Source organism: Urocampus carinirostris, chromosome 18 (genome assembly GCF_059441175.1).
Source record: "Urocampus carinirostris isolate Australia breed hairy pipefish chromosome 18, RoL_Ucar_1.0, whole genome shotgun sequence".
NCBI lineage: Eukaryota > Metazoa > Chordata > Actinopteri > Syngnathiformes > Syngnathidae > Urocampus > Urocampus carinirostris.
The window spans coordinates 1,806,319-1,821,286 of NC_142366.1; the positions used below are offsets into that span (position 1 = coordinate 1,806,319).

The window sequence follows — 14,968 nt, forward strand, 5'->3', positions numbered from 1 at the left end:
ATAAGTATTTTTTAGGAAAAATCCATGAACAGTGATAGATAGATACTTTATGCATCCCTGCAGGGAAATTCACACTTCTAGCAGCAACCCTTGCGCTGGAGAACAAAACAATAATAAAGTAAAAAGAATACAATGCACAAATACCCAATGTGACGTGTTAATACCCAATGTAGCGTGTTATATAGAGTATCTAGATAGTGCTACACAGAAATATGGTAATATGCAATGTGGGGGGTGTGGATTAATGTGGAGTTAAAGAGCCTCGTGGCATGAGAAGGAAAAGATCTCCTCAGTCTGTCCGTGGTACAAGCAGTCTGTCGCTGAAGCTGCTCTTCTGTCTGGAGATAATGTTGTGTAGTGGATGTGTGATGTGAATTGTCTATGATTGACCGCAGCTTTTCCAGTGCACGTCTCTCAGCTACTGTTGTCAGGCTGTCCAGGTCTGTGCCCACAACAGACTCTTTCCTCACCAGTTTATTGAAACGAGAGGCATCCTTCTTGACGCTGCCTCCGCAACACGCTGCCGCATAGAAGAGGGCACTTGCCACAACAGTCTCATAGAATATTTTCAGGAGCTTGTTGCAGATGTTGAAGGACGCCAGCCTTCTGAGGAAGTAGAGTTGGCTTTGACCTTTCCTACATAGAGCTTCTGTGTTGGCAGTCCAGTCCAGTTTATTGCACACCCAGGTATTTGTAGGTCTGGACAAATTCTACACATTCTCCTTTGATGGTTACAGGAAACGGGTGAGTTCTAGTTCTCCTGAAGTCCACCACCATCTCTCTGGTCTTGGTGGTGTTCAGGTGCAGGTGGTTTGCATCGCTCCATTTGACCAAGTCCTGAATCAATTTCCTGTACTCCTCCTCCTGCCCACTTCTGATACATCCCACGATAGCAGTGTCATCAGCAAACTTCTGCACGTGGCAGGACTCAGATAGTATCAGAACATATGATATGTATATATCTTATATGAGGTATGGTGGTTTGATAGTAGAATTCCAAGGAATTTTCCAACTTATTTTGCTCACCTGCGGTACCTGCGAGCTGATGTCATAGGTTCAATGAGCGACTGCAGCTGAGAGAGGCCTGATTCGGTCAGGCACACACCATCCTGACTGTATGTCTTTGTGTCTGCAGATGCAAAAAAAAAAATAGCTCACATCCAATTGCTTTTGAGCAAAGGAATGTCAATTTTAAGATATTAAAAACAAACATAGGAAAAACAATACACCTGCTTCCCGGCTCCTTGAGAGAATATGAGCTAGGTCCAAATGATCAGGTCTCCCTGAAACATTGACATCATCCGTTGTGACAATGTTTGCTGATCAAAACAGTGCTTACTGTGTGTGTGTCCTTACCGAATGGGACGCGACTTTGTGTTCTGCAAAGCGAACAGTCAAAACCATCATCTGCCGCGACCTCCACTTCGTCTTCTGTGGTCAGATTTTCACAAATGGCGTGCACCCACCTACAACGTAATTCCTCATCATGAATGTGAATTGGATTTGCTTGCTCAAAAAAAAAAAGTGTTTTACCGATCGCATTGTTGACACTGCAGAATGAGGTCATTGTGATTGTAGGCCCTTTGGCAAAAGGGGCAACAGGTGAGACTGGCGCATGGTCCACAGCGGCTGTAGTTACTCTGCCAATCGCAACGTTGCCCTGGCGAGGCGGATCCACACTGAACGCACCACACACACCTGCAGAGGAAACAAAGACGCGCCCATATCGAAGTCCTCATTCTCCAATTCCAGCCCAAGTGTCTCATGCTAACCCACCATTTGCATTTCCAAGCCCCTTTAGGCACGGTTTGTAAGGGCGGGTCCAGGCAGTACGTGTGGTAGCTAATGTCACAATCGTCGCACAGCAATAGCCGCCCGGGGTCAGTGGCCTCACCGCACGCCTCACACACTGTACATTCCAGACAGCGCCACCCTTTGGTCAGGATGACACGAGTGACCTGTGCAAAGAACGCAGCCCTTAGTCTCAAAGCTTGACCAAAGAACACCAGGAATCTGGGGACAGGTTACCTTGACGTTGACGCAGTATGGGTGGTAACACTGGCCGCACTGAGAACAAGCCAGCAGTCGACCTTCCGCTCCCTGACCGAAGCTTCCGCACACCACGCACATGTCCTAAGTAAAAATAACAAAAAGCATGTTGATTTCCAGTTGTATGTCACAGTGTTTTCTTGAAACAAACCTGTTTGAGGGTGAAAACATCGCAGGTGGAAAACATGACCACCGTGTTGTGCATGGAGTTCTCCTCCTCTTCTTTTGGTGGGAGGGACTCGACAAAGCCGTACTGCAATGACAGAGCACACTCATAATCTAGTTTCATCAAAGGCTAAATCGTAGAGATTCTTGTGATTAGTAGCTATACAGTACAAAATAAATTTGACACTAAAAATTGTGCTCTCACCACAGGCGACACAGAAGCAAAGTCCTGCGTCTTAATTCGACTTCTTCCTCTGCCCCCTCGTCCAGCCCCAACACCACCTCTGGTCCTCCTCCTCCCAGGAAATCCCGAACCACGGCCCTAAAAAAACGCATAGACATTCATTAGATGGTTCGAACATTCGTTTTGCTAATTGTGTCAGCAAAGAGTTGAGTTGAGTTGAGAGTTGGTCAGTGCTCGGGTTCCTCATGTCTGTAAATCAGGCAGCCAGTGGGTTTGCCTAAGGTCAGTTTGTTAAGGCACGGAAGTCAAGAGGGTTAGTTTGGGCTTTTTGTATTTACCACTCTCATGCTCCAGAGGGGAGAGTCTGGTTGACGGGACTTAGGACTTTCCCTGCCCCCCTCGCCTGTTGAGTCCTGGGAGGATGAGGGGGGACTGATCGCCCTAAATTGACTCCAACACGAACCCTGAGATGGGGAGGTTGACAAAGAGGGTGCCATAGAAAAGGAGGCAAGACCAGAGTGAAAAGGAGGGGTGAGGGGCAAAAGGCAGGAACATGAACATTACAGCCTAAAAAAATATGCTGTTACTTTACGACCGCATGCATTAAAGCATCAGAAGATGAGTACTGGACTCCTGTGCAAGCGGCAAGCTCAAGAGATCACCAACCTGCCTGGCTCGTGCCCTGCCAGGGGAAAACTTCCTCTTAGAGATGGCGGGTTTTCCCATGCCAATCTTGCGGGTAAGCGGTATCACCGTAGATGTGCATGTGGATGACTGTGTCTAAACAAGGATATCAAATACTTTTCTTACAATTTGACATTGTCCAAATAAACTGCCTATTTCAATCCCAGAGGTGAAAAAACATCAATAACCTTACATATGAAAAAAGTTAATTTGTACCTTGCAAAGTGGTGGCGACTCTCTATACAGGGGATTGAAGCCAAGAGGAGTTGAAGGAGGTGAGAGAGGAGGTGGTGTGTGGGGCATCCTCACAGGCGAGGTCTCAGGTGAAGCCTCCGTGGAGAAAGGAGACTGCCTGAGGCGGATGGACAGTTCATCTGCTGGAGGCAACAAGCAAGGAGGAGGCCTGAGACTCCGTGTGTTGAGCGGAGGAGAGTTGAAAGGGGACACATGACCGGGGGCATCAATAGGAGATGACGTCAAGAGCGTCATCACCTCGACATCAAAAGATTGCTCTGGTTCCCCATCGCTGCTTTTTTCCCTTGCATCCACCTGATTGAGCCTGATGGAAACCAAGACAGGGGCTGCCTCTGATTGAGAAACATCTTTGGTGGTTTCTAGCATCTTCTCAGAGCATGAGGAATTGTCTTGTTGCCATTCTAGGGGTGTGTCGGCCACCGTGCTGATGAGTATAGACGCTTCAGAAGAAATGTCGCCATGACCAAGAGCTGCTGGTGATGGGGAACCACTATGTGAGGGGGGCAACGTAGGGCCAGAGACAGGGGACGATGCATTGCGCATGCCAGTGAATGGATGGACTCCTGGCGAAACACAAATAACATCAACATTATCTTTACAACTGGCGCTAAATCTCACTGCCTGTTACATACCAAACAAAAAAGGTCTTGAAAGTTCCTCACCGTTCTGCTCCTCATTCCCCCCCTGAAGCTGCTCGCTTTGCTTTTCAATCTTTGCCTCATTATTAACCTCATTTTGGCTGTGCTCCTTAACCTCAACATTCTCATCGTTGCAGTGCACCATATATCCATCTTCCATCAACTGCATATTTTGCACCTGGTGCTGCTCGTCACTCTCCTCCGGGTCAGGCACTTCTTCTCTGGCCTTCCAAGGGAGGGACTGGGGTGAGCACAGAGCTCTTTCCTGATCGGTGACAACTGTAAAAAGAAGAAAACAAAACTTAACTCAAGCTTCCAAGTCTAAGTCAATTTTGCATAGCTACTTACTTGTGATGGGGTTTTGGTCAAAAGAAACAGGTGAAATGGGACTCCCAGGAGGTGGACCAATTTTTGACTGAACTCCACAATCAAAACTTAAACCCATCTGCGGGTCCTTAGGGCTCAGTACGCTCTGTGTTTTATCCATGTCCAAAGGACTATCAAACTGGCTAACTTGTGTTTCATTAAGTCTCATTTCAGGCAAGTCTGTGTGTTTTTGAGTGGGACTATTGCCTGGAGATTTTGTTTTCCAGGATTTATCTAAAGTTAATCCTGCCTCAGAATGCATAACATATAGATTCTGGTCTCTCGAATGAGCTGGCGTGTCAGCCTTGGAGCTGGAAAGTGTGGTATCTGCGAGGCTACCTGGACAAACTTCAGGATTGTGCGTAGTAGACAGGCTACTGTTAGCATTTGAGGGTAGCGTCATGCAGGTTTGACTTTGGTTGCTCAAAAACATGTTTGCTTCCAAGTCACTTTTTTCCAGACGATTTTCAGGGATGTCACAAACTGGTCGAGAATGTGTAGGACTGCCGTGAGTTGAATGGGAATTCTGGGCAGTTGTGTGGCTGCTGTACATGGAAGTTGAGGGATTTGATTGGCCAGACTGCTGGAGCTGAGGAGATTCAGGAGCATACAAACAGCCACCTTGGCAGCAGTCACCAACTGAAGTGGGACTGATTTTAAGCTTGGTAAGGTGGCACGGATGGTTATTTGCTGTCTGAGGTGAGATGGCATCTTTTGATGAGGAGCTGGCAGATGGCTGTGGGGACCGGTCTGTTGGCATCACACGGCATGCTGCTTGGCTTGAAGGAATGATCCTAGCTGGTAGATGTTGAACAGTGTTGGGGTCCAGCACCTCTGCCATCAAGGCCTGCAATGCCTGTTGTGATTCAGCCCTCACTGCTGTATGGATATGTACTGGACTAGCACCCGGTTCCGGGCATTGTGCCGTGCAGTTTGGAGAATCACTGTGGTGCTCTGAAACATCCTTCGTAGTTTTAGCATCAGAAGACAGAGAGAGGCTACTGTGGTCCACTGAAGCGCTTTGGTGAACAAGGCTTGCAGGAGCGGGTGATGGCAGATCACAAAAAGGACTTGGTGAACCCATCTGCGGGCTTGAAAGTGTTGGGTGGGCAGGTACAGCAGTGGCGAGGCTACAAACAGTGACAAGTGTTTGGTCAAATGTATTTGGAGAACATACCGTCGGAAGCTCAAAAGACGACAGTTGTGTGGGCCTGGCAGATTGCATAGAGAGCGTCCAGGCTGGACTAACAGGTTGCGACTGACTGTGTTGGGTGTGGCTGAGAAGGGAAGTTCTTGATGGGCTGCAGGGTGCCGAGTATGGCCTGTGTGCAGATTTCCTGACTGATGGGAGATCCTGATCAAGCTTATCACCCAAAAAATGTGAGTCACTGCCTCTTTGACAGGGTGCAGTTTCAACATCTTGTGTCCGAGTCAGCAGAGATAATGCTCCAACTTGCGGCTCAGCACAACTCAACTCTTCTTGGTTTTGGAGCTGTGGCGGTATGTCAGTTGGACTATGGGGTCCAGTAAGGAAGTCACCTTCTTGCATGTAGGTTTTTGGAACAATGATCCCCAATTTTGTGTCTTTGTCGTCCAATACGCATAGCTCAAGTTCAGACGTCATACTGTCCTGAACAGGACATTTTGTAGATGCTGTAGGGTCAAGATTTTCTGCTGTTTCAGTGGAAAGGGTGGATGGAAGAGCAAGTTGAAATGGTTTTGCCAATGTTACAGCGCTTTGCTGCATGTCCAGGTTCACAGAAGGCAAAAGAGAGGATTTTGTAGAAATGATCGGTAATGGAGAGTCGCCAAGATTTTCCTCGTACTGCAAAGGAACATGATTGAAATTTTGGTCTTCCTTAACTTGGTTGGGATCTGAGGTAGAAATATTATTGTGGAGCTCTGTGGTCTCAAGTCTTGAGGAGGGGTGGCTCGTTCCAAGCGGATATGGTTCCAGTACACTATTTTGAAGATCTGTTTGAAAAGAATGCAAAGCTGCAAGAGGTTGAGGTTCTTCAGAACTTTTTTCGACAATGAGTGGTGAAAGATCTGATTTCAAGTTCTGTGTTTCTTCTGAAGATAATCCCACTAAGCTTTTGTAGTCTTCTGTAGGTTCTGGACATACTTCAAACTGTGTGGGGTTTGTTGGAGGGAATACAGGACCTTGATCTGTGTTTTTGACATTAGCGGGAACTTCAACAGAACTTTCTTGAAGAGCTAAGGGATTTGATAAATGGGGAGATGGACTTTGTGGGAGCACAGTGATGTTAGAAGGAGATAGGACTGGACTTTGATGGAGCAGTGTGACATTAGAAGTACAGAAGAAAGGAGTTTCTTGGACTTCTGTGACATTCAAAGGAGTTGCTGCTGGATTTTGAAGGTAAGTGTTGTTGTAAGGAGAAGTTGCTGGACTTTTTTGGAGATCTGTGACATTAGAAATAGATGCTGCTGGACTTTGATGGAAATCAGTGTTGCTGAAAGGAAATTGGGCTAGGTTTTCTTTAACTGTAGTATCAAAAATAGAGGACACTGGACTTTGATGAAGCTCCATGTTTTTGGGAGAGGACAGTGCTAGACTTTCTTGGAGCTCTGTAACAATAGGAGAAGCTGCTGGACTTTGATGAAGATCAGTGTTAGAAGGAGACCGTGCTGAACTTCCTTGGAGCTCAGTGATTTTCGAAGTAGGTGGCAATGTAGTTTGATGAAGGTCAGTGTTGTTGGAAGGAGACTCTGCTGGATTTAATTTCTCTGTAATATTAAAAATGGGTGACGCTGGGCTTTGATGAACATCAGTCTTGTTTGGAGGGGATAGTGCTGGACTTTCCTGGAGCTCAGTGACTTTAGAAGATGGTGGGCTTGGAGTTTGATGATCATCAGTCTTGTTTAAAGGGGATGGTTCTGGACTATTTTGGAGTTCTGTGACAGTTGCAGATGCTGCTCGACTTTGATGAACATTGTTGTTGTTAGAAGGAGACTTTGCTGGACTTTCTTGGAGCTCAGTGACTTTAGAAGAAGGTGGGCTTGGAGTTTGATGATCATCAATCTTGTTTAAAGGGGATGGTTCTGGACTATTTTGGAGTTCTGTGACATTTGCAGATGCTGCTTGACTTTGATGAAGATTGTTGTGGTTAGAAGGAGACTTTGCTGGACTTTCTTGGAGCTCAGTGACTTTAGAAAAGGGGGGTGCTGGAGTTTGATGGAGATCAGTTTTGGTGGAAGGAGACAATGATCGGCTTTCTTGGAGCTCTGTGACATTAGGAGATGGCGCTGGACTTTCTTGGAGCTCTGTTACTTTAGAAGGTGATGGCGCTGGACATTGATGGAGCTTGGATATATGAGAAAGATCTGTTCCTGGATTATGCTCATGCTCTGTAACGTTAGAGGGAGATATATTTGGACTTTTATGGAGTGCTGTAATGTTAGAAGATGCGTCCGGACTTCGGGCATTTGTAGTGATTAAAGATGGCTCTGGACTCTGACGTAGAGTGGTTTCATTTGTTAGATTTTGTTGGAGCTCTTGGATGTTTGAAGATGGTACTTCATTATGTGGAATTTCCATGTCAGATGAAACAGATGGTACATTAATTGTCTGGGGTTCTGTGATGTCCGAAGGAGATAGGACTGGACTTTGATTCAAGTCAGTGATATTGGTAGAGGTCGTTAGATTTTGGTGAAACTCTTCTGTGTTTGACAGAGACGGCATTTTACTTTGATGGAAATCTGTGGAATTAAAAGAAGGTGGTGATGGACATTGAGAGATCTCAATAGGAGATGGGACCGGACAATGAGGGGGCTCACTGGCCTTCGAAGGACAATTAATTGGACTTTGTTGGGATGGCGTTACTGTAGGAAATGGTGCTAGACTGAGACAAAGATTACTTGTTCCTGATGGGGATGACACAGGAGTTTGCTGAAGCGCTGTGGTTTCATGACGAGTTGATGTTGTACTTTGCCGGATCTCTGAGATGTTTTGAAATAGGACTGGACTTTCAATGAAAGATGGAGCTGGACTGAGATGGAAATTTGCTTTATTAGGGGATAAGGGTGCACTACCGGAGAACTCTGAGGGCTTTAACGTGCGTGAGACTGGTATTAAATGAAGATTAAAAGGTGGTGTTGGACTCCGCTTGAACTCTGTTGGGACATCACAATGATCCATCGCTGTGTCCTCAGGAGATTGGACTAGAATAACGCAAAGATCTTTTGTGTCAGAAAGAGATGGGACTGGACTTAAAAAGAGCTCCCTGACATTTGAAGGATATGTTATTGGATTTTGTTGGGATGCTCTGACTTCAGGACTCCGCTGCACATCATTAGAAACAGATGTGTCAGGACTCTGCTGGAACAATGTAGGTTGAATTGGTTGGATCTCAGGGGCATGAGAAGGCGACAAACTATGAATTTGATGGGGATCTGTCATGTTAGAAGTCGATGGTGTTTGATTTTGCTCATGATAAACTGCATTTGAAGGAGATGGCACTGGACTTTTAGGGATCTCTGGGGTGTTTGAAGGTGCAGGAGCAATGCTTCGCGTGAGCTCTGCTGGAAAATAATTCAAAGGTTGAATGTCCACATGCTCGGAGAAAGATTGAGGTGAACTTTCACTCAATTGTGTTGGATTAAAAGTAGACGTTGGTGAATTTTGCTGAGGCCCGGCACTTTGGGTGCACTCTGTATGGTGCAAAGAAGGCGGCGTTGGACTATGTGGCAACACCGTGTAGTCTGCAGGAGATGCAGATGGACTTTGTTTAGATACAGTGGAGTTAGAGGAAGATTGTTCCAGATTTTGCCGTGGATCTGTTCGGTCTAATGAATACCGTGTTTGGCTGGGACTAAGTTTGGTTGGGTGAGGAAGGGAAAGACCGCCACTCTTCTGAAGCTCCAGGGTTTTACAGCGAGACAGGACTAGACTTAGTCCAAGTTCTGTGGAGTGAGCAGGAGTTTGTTCTGGACTTTGCTTTAGCTCAGTGGGTCTCGGCAGGGAAGATGTTGGACTTTGCTGGATTACAGACGGGTCGGAGAGAGAAAAGACGAGACTTATTTTATTCCCATTGGAGTTAGAAGGAGATGACGTTGGACTTTGCTGCAGCTCTGTCGAGTCATCCAGAGATAAGGCTAGACTATGTCCCTGCTGTGTGGGGCTTGAGAGAGTAGGGGTTGTACTTTGCCGAGGCTCAGTGGCATGGGATGGACTAAGTCCTGGACTTTCATGCGATGGTCTCAAGATCCCCGGTGAAGTATGCTCATGAGACGAGAGATCCACTGGGCTGCAAACAGTAGTACTAACAGGAAGAACCTCAGGAGAAATTTGGACGTTTAGCACATGTGTGGGAGTAAGCTCGAGGCTTTTGATAACACTGTGTGTGATTACTTTTGGCTCCACCATCTCAGGTTGACAGGCAGAGCAAACATAACTTTTATGGTCACAGTTTTTTGGGTTCACGTCCAACTCGTTGGAAACACATCTGGTATGAACACACCTATGATAGAAAACAAATATATGTTATGAATTATTAAACTAACGGTGAAACACCTTTTGATAACTTAAAGATTAATTTTAGATGGATTAATCAAAGTCAGGGCGGCACAGCAGCTGAGTGGTAAGAGCGTCAGCGGCACAGTTCTGAGGTCATGGGTTCAATCAATCCAACTACGAGCCTTCCTGTGCGAGTTGGCATGTTCTCCCGTGCTTGCGTGGGTTTTCTACGGGCACCTCCCACATTCCCAAAACATGTATGTCAGGTTAATTGGCTGGTCCAAATTGTCCCAAGATGTGAATGAGCTAACAAGTTGTCCGTCTCTGCGTGCCCTGCAATTTTCTGGCAACCAGTTCAGGGTGTCCCCTGCCTACTGCCCGAAGATAGCTGGGATGGGCTCTACTGACCCTGCAACCCTATTGAGGATAAGCGGTGCATATAATGGTAGATGGCTAATCAGAGTTATCAACACAGCTCATAAAATAATGGGCTGCTCTCTTTCCTAGTCTGGAGGATATTGCTGACTCGCGCAACCGCAGCAGACCCGATATTATTGCAGACTCCTCTAGATTGCAACTACCTCCTTGACCTGCAGGGCACTGGCAGATGCATGTGCTGCCTTAAAACACAGACCAACAGGCTCAGAGACAGTTTCTTCCCCAGCACAATCACAGTCAAGACATGTTTATTTGTATAGCCCTTAATCACAAAGAGTCTCAAAGGGCTGCAAAGATCTGTGGACAAAAACTTCAGTGTGTGACCTTACAAAAGAGAACAAAACTGTCCAACGATTTAAGAACAGCATTACATTTATTTTGAGTACAGTCCTAAACAAGCACTTAAAACTAGTACTGCAATAAGTTGAATTCCATTACTTTCTGGTGTACTTATAACTCAGGCAATATTTAGAAGGTAGTGCTTGTAGACTGGTAAATCTATCAGGCAATTTTTTACAGTTAACTGTGTACCTGTAGCAGCTCTTGCACATCACATATTCCTGCGGAGAGTGAAAATCAGTGGTGCTGCCACACATGTTACAAGGCAGAGCCGGGTCACAGGACACACAGAGGAAAGGGTGATTGGCCCAGTGACCTGATGACCTCACACCGCAGCAGAGACACACTCTACAGTTCTAAAGAAAAAAAAACATGATTACACTGGATGATCAAAATTTCATTTTAAGTTATAGTTTGTCAAGTCACCTGGCATGTCCATTTACTATCAGGAGGGTGATCCAGCGGAGGAGTAAGACAGTGTGCATGGAACGATTTATCGCAACGGGCGCACACCAGCAACACAGACGTGTCCTCTCGCAGCCTAAAAGTTATGGCAGTACTCACATTACAGAAAACAGAGCTTGTGTGTATGTGTTTTCGAGTGGATGCTTGCGTTACCTGCAGCTCTGGCACACCCGACATTGGGCGCATTGCCAGCCAGCCCGGATGAGGGAGCAGGGACTGAGAGGCGGGACCAAGCATCGAGCGTGGTGGTGGTTTCCGCAGCAACAGCACATCAACAAACCACTGACGTCCTCGAAGCTTCGACACGAGGCGCACGACCGAGACGCTGAAATAAAAATGTATCAGCAGTCTCAAAGGCAACCTATTGTCTTAAGTTTTTGTGTGTACCAGTCGGTACGTGTCTGCTGCACAGTGTGAGTCTCTGCTCCCAGTCCTGATGAGCTCCCGCCGCCGCAGCACATGGAAAATGATAGCAGCGGCCGCAGCCCGCCTCTTGGCAACAGAGTGACGCACCGAGACCGCCACAGAAAGCACACGCCTAGATGGCAAAGATGAATCTATTAACAGTCACGTCTATTATTTTTTTTTCAACGTTACTTCCTAAACTGACTTGCGTGCTTCCTGAGTCAATGGCCTTGTCCACGTAGAGCAGTGATAGGCCCTCGCCGCGGACCACGCCCTTAGACCAGGAGGCGCATTGAAGATGGGCGCAGCACTGACCTGCACAAAAAAACCCCAATTGATTCAAGTTTTCATGAGCGGAGACACGAGTGACAGTGCACATCTGTGTGTGGGCTGAACCTGTGGGGTCAAAAAGTGATTGGACGTCTATGTCGTGCGGAAGTCCGATGGGTCCGAGCTGCTCTAGCAGTTGAAAGGAAGACTCGTCATCTGTGAAGCGGGAAATCATTGATATTGGTAAAACGCTGTGTCACATAAAAACTGTTAAAGGAAAAAGTTACTTACCTGGCTGCATAGGACTGCTGCTTTTCCTACACAAACAACGGAAGTCAAGAAATATTTAAACTGCTAGTTGAATTTCTACAAAGAACAACTCTTCATCATTGCCTTGTGCACATTACAAATAAACTGTGACTTACGAGAGGGCGACATGGTCGCGTGGATAACAGTGGTCGTGACAATCGCCGTCGCGGTCTGAGGAAGTTCTACGGCTGAGGACGTGAAGAGGGATGTAGCCTGGTGTGGGTCCGAATACCATCAGTGGGCCTTGGCCCAGAGGGGGCCGCTCGCCGCGGTAGCAAAAGGCACACTGCTGCAGGCTGCCGGCAGGAGGCAAAGACTTTTAGCACGTTCGCTATGGAAATGCGTAGGTATGTCGATGCTTACCGTCTTTCGGTATGTCCCAGGCTGGGGGTGGGTGAACCGGAGTCCTCTGACATGGAGCGTCGCAGGAGCGGTGACAGTCCGTCGTCGTCCTCCAGGCGCTGGGCGGGTGACTGCGCAGGGCTTAAGGACGGACTACCTTCGGCAATTCCAACCTCGAAGGGCACGGTGCTTGCTTCGGGGCAGTGCAGGGGAAGTGGCAAAGAGACGGGAGCTCGGTGGGAAGTCTTGTCCTCGGAGATTGATGGCAGGGGCACTGGAACGGCGACTTCATTGATTGGTGGTGCTTCGGGGTTTAGTGGGTCTTCGGGGATGACGGGGGCAGGGTCAGTGTTTGATCGCCTCCTGGAGGCAGCGCCACGCCGTCCACTTGTCACTACATTTTGAATAAAGCATATTTTTAAAAAAATGCATAATCAAGAAGGAGTCTGCATTCTCCAACAAGTAAGCCAACCCCCCCACCTCCATACCCAAGAAAGTCTCATTGTCACCTTTCATCTTATCGGGAGGCAGCGGTTTCTCTGTCGCCTTCACACCTTCTTCATCCTCCACTTGGGCTTGGCCTCGACTCCTACCCCTGGAGCCACACAAGTGAGACGACCATCACATTCACGGCTGCACGTAACACAACCTCTATCTCACATAGCATGCTTGTAAAAGTCAAAGTCTAGACTGCAGATCACAGATTAAACATACACATGACTAAAAAACAATTTTTCCACTGAAGACCGGACAGTGGATCCCCATGGCACGTACTTCCTGGATTTCGGAGGAGGGGGATGAGGAGGAGGGGAGGGCACGGAACGCCCGCCTATGGCATCTTTGCGAGGTCGCCCGCGAGGCCGCTTCTCGGATTCAGCAGCTCTGCGTCCGGCCCGAGTGACAGGAGGTGGCGCTCTTCTGTCCTCCGAGGGCATTCTGTGTAAAAATATGGAAGACACCATGTCCTCTGAGAGGTTACTACTTAGACTACTTTATTGTGTGTATCATTTGCATGAATAAAATTCCATCTAACACTTGTTAATTAAATTAACTCTTGAACCCATTAACCTGCAAAAATTAAAGGAATACATTTAATTGTCGATTCCTTATTAGTATATGCTAGACCGACACGATAAGGCTTCCATGCCTTACGACTATAACTTAAGGAAGTACAGTGAAACGTTTTTCGGCCCCACTTTACTGTGTTTTCCCTACTGTACGACAAATTATCCCAAGGGTGTACTGTAAATTATGTTTAGCAGGTATTTTCAGAATCATTTTGAAATGAACTGGCATCGTTTACTACTTGATAACGTACGTATGCATACACTGTACGTGTGCAATAAAGGATAAAGGATGTCAATAATCTTTTTTTTTTTTCATTTCAATGTCTTTGATTACATGCTTATCCTGGTGTGCAACGTCTTATTTCATTGATAATAATGTACACTTCGCTGTTTTAATGACTATAAAGACATTTATATTCTAATTTAAATGTCAATATAGATAGTTTGTTCGACATTAAATTAAGGCTTATCTAGGTTTGGAAACAAAGCTGGCGATCCAATGAGTGAAGGATGATTCACAAAATTAAAGATTAAAATAGTTGTCAGTGTTGGAATTAAGGCTAACAATATCGGTGACAGAAAGCCGGGGGAACGTGTAAACACGGTTGCGGTTAGCATTAGCATTAAGCTAGCCGCACCGCCCAGTTGACTGATTACCTGAGTTAGCGGTGGCTAACGTTAGCAAAGCTAGCCATCACGCTCAAATGCGTAATTAATTGAACCCAAAAAAGATAAAAGTTGTAACACGACTGGTGAAAAATTAACTAAGTCAGAAACAAAGACGCAAGTTCGACGTCTTACGGATCTGACGCGTTTCTCCTTTTCCTCTCCAGCTTGCTGATGCCAAGCGATGTGTTGACACACAACTTGTCCAAGCACTAGCCAAACATTTGCCGCAGCATTTACGGCCACTCGCCGGCTGCATCGCCGTGCATCGTGTCTGCACTGGTCGCGTTTCGGTTTTGAAATATATTTGAAACGAATGACAAACTAAAACGTTAAAGTTGCAACCAAGGCTCCGTCATGGAGGCCATGTTTGAGCGACCGAAGCACCACCCGCCTGTCAGCGGCTTTGGGAAAAAGTAGGGCCGATGTGGATAAGTTCCACATGCCGTGAGAAATACAAAAAAAAACATCGAGTCCAACAATCTCTTTATTCAAAAAATAATAATTTATCCGAACATACCTGCAAGTTTTTATAAATACATACGCACACACAACTAATTTGTTTGTACGCATGCTTCAATTGCCTTGGACAGTGTAAAGGTGCTTCTGACCCCGCGCACGGATTTACTCGTGGTGGTTAGGTTTGTGTCCTCGAACTGCAAAACCCGGAACGGATTTCCATACACAGTAGTTGGAAACGGAATGACGAATAAAAGGTTGACCGCCACATTCACGTGAGAAAAGGTGGACTGTTTATCAGGCAATCATGAACTGAATATAAATGTCTATAACAGGGCCGTTGCTAGCCATTCGGGCGCCCTAAAAGCACAAATGCTTTATGGAAAAAAAA

At 46.5% G+C, this 14,968-nt stretch overlaps 1 protein-coding gene across 2 annotated transcripts in view; it reads right to left on the reverse strand.

The window, feature by feature from the left end:
• Positions 1-14,456, reverse strand: part of LOC148347995 (histone-lysine N-methyltransferase 2C-like) — a 45,407-nt gene extending 30,951 nt beyond the window's left edge. For both annotated transcript variants that reach the window (XM_088322733.1, XM_088322734.1), the window contains exons 1-25: positions 14,254-14,456; positions 13,160-13,321; positions 12,895-12,980; positions 12,407-12,779; positions 12,160-12,339; positions 12,026-12,051; positions 11,861-11,950; positions 11,670-11,779; positions 11,447-11,597; positions 11,213-11,384; positions 11,021-11,135; positions 10,787-10,950; positions 4,324-9,821; positions 3,970-4,254; positions 3,299-3,900; positions 3,065-3,178; positions 2,737-2,862; positions 2,420-2,536; positions 2,201-2,302; positions 2,029-2,133; positions 1,777-1,958; positions 1,534-1,698; positions 1,357-1,466; positions 1,230-1,283; positions 1,027-1,129 (exon numbers count right to left, since the gene is read on the reverse strand). In XM_088322733.1, the coding sequence (XP_088178859.1) occupies positions 1,027-1,129; positions 1,230-1,283; positions 1,357-1,466; positions 1,534-1,698; positions 1,777-1,958; positions 2,029-2,133; positions 2,201-2,302; positions 2,420-2,536; positions 2,737-2,862; positions 3,065-3,178; positions 3,299-3,900; positions 3,970-4,254; positions 4,324-9,821; positions 10,787-10,950; positions 11,021-11,135; positions 11,213-11,384; positions 11,447-11,597; positions 11,670-11,779; positions 11,861-11,950; positions 12,026-12,051; positions 12,160-12,339; positions 12,407-12,779; positions 12,895-12,980; positions 13,160-13,320 (9,191 nt within the window). In that variant the 5' untranslated portion in view covers position 13,321; positions 14,254-14,456. The remainder of the gene's footprint in view (positions 1-1,026; positions 1,130-1,229; positions 1,284-1,356; positions 1,467-1,533; positions 1,699-1,776; positions 1,959-2,028; positions 2,134-2,200; positions 2,303-2,419; positions 2,537-2,736; positions 2,863-3,064; positions 3,179-3,298; positions 3,901-3,969; positions 4,255-4,323; positions 9,822-10,786; positions 10,951-11,020; positions 11,136-11,212; positions 11,385-11,446; positions 11,598-11,669; positions 11,780-11,860; positions 11,951-12,025; positions 12,052-12,159; positions 12,340-12,406; positions 12,780-12,894; positions 12,981-13,159; positions 13,322-14,253) is intronic.
• Positions 14,457-14,968: the final 512 nt, after the last annotated feature.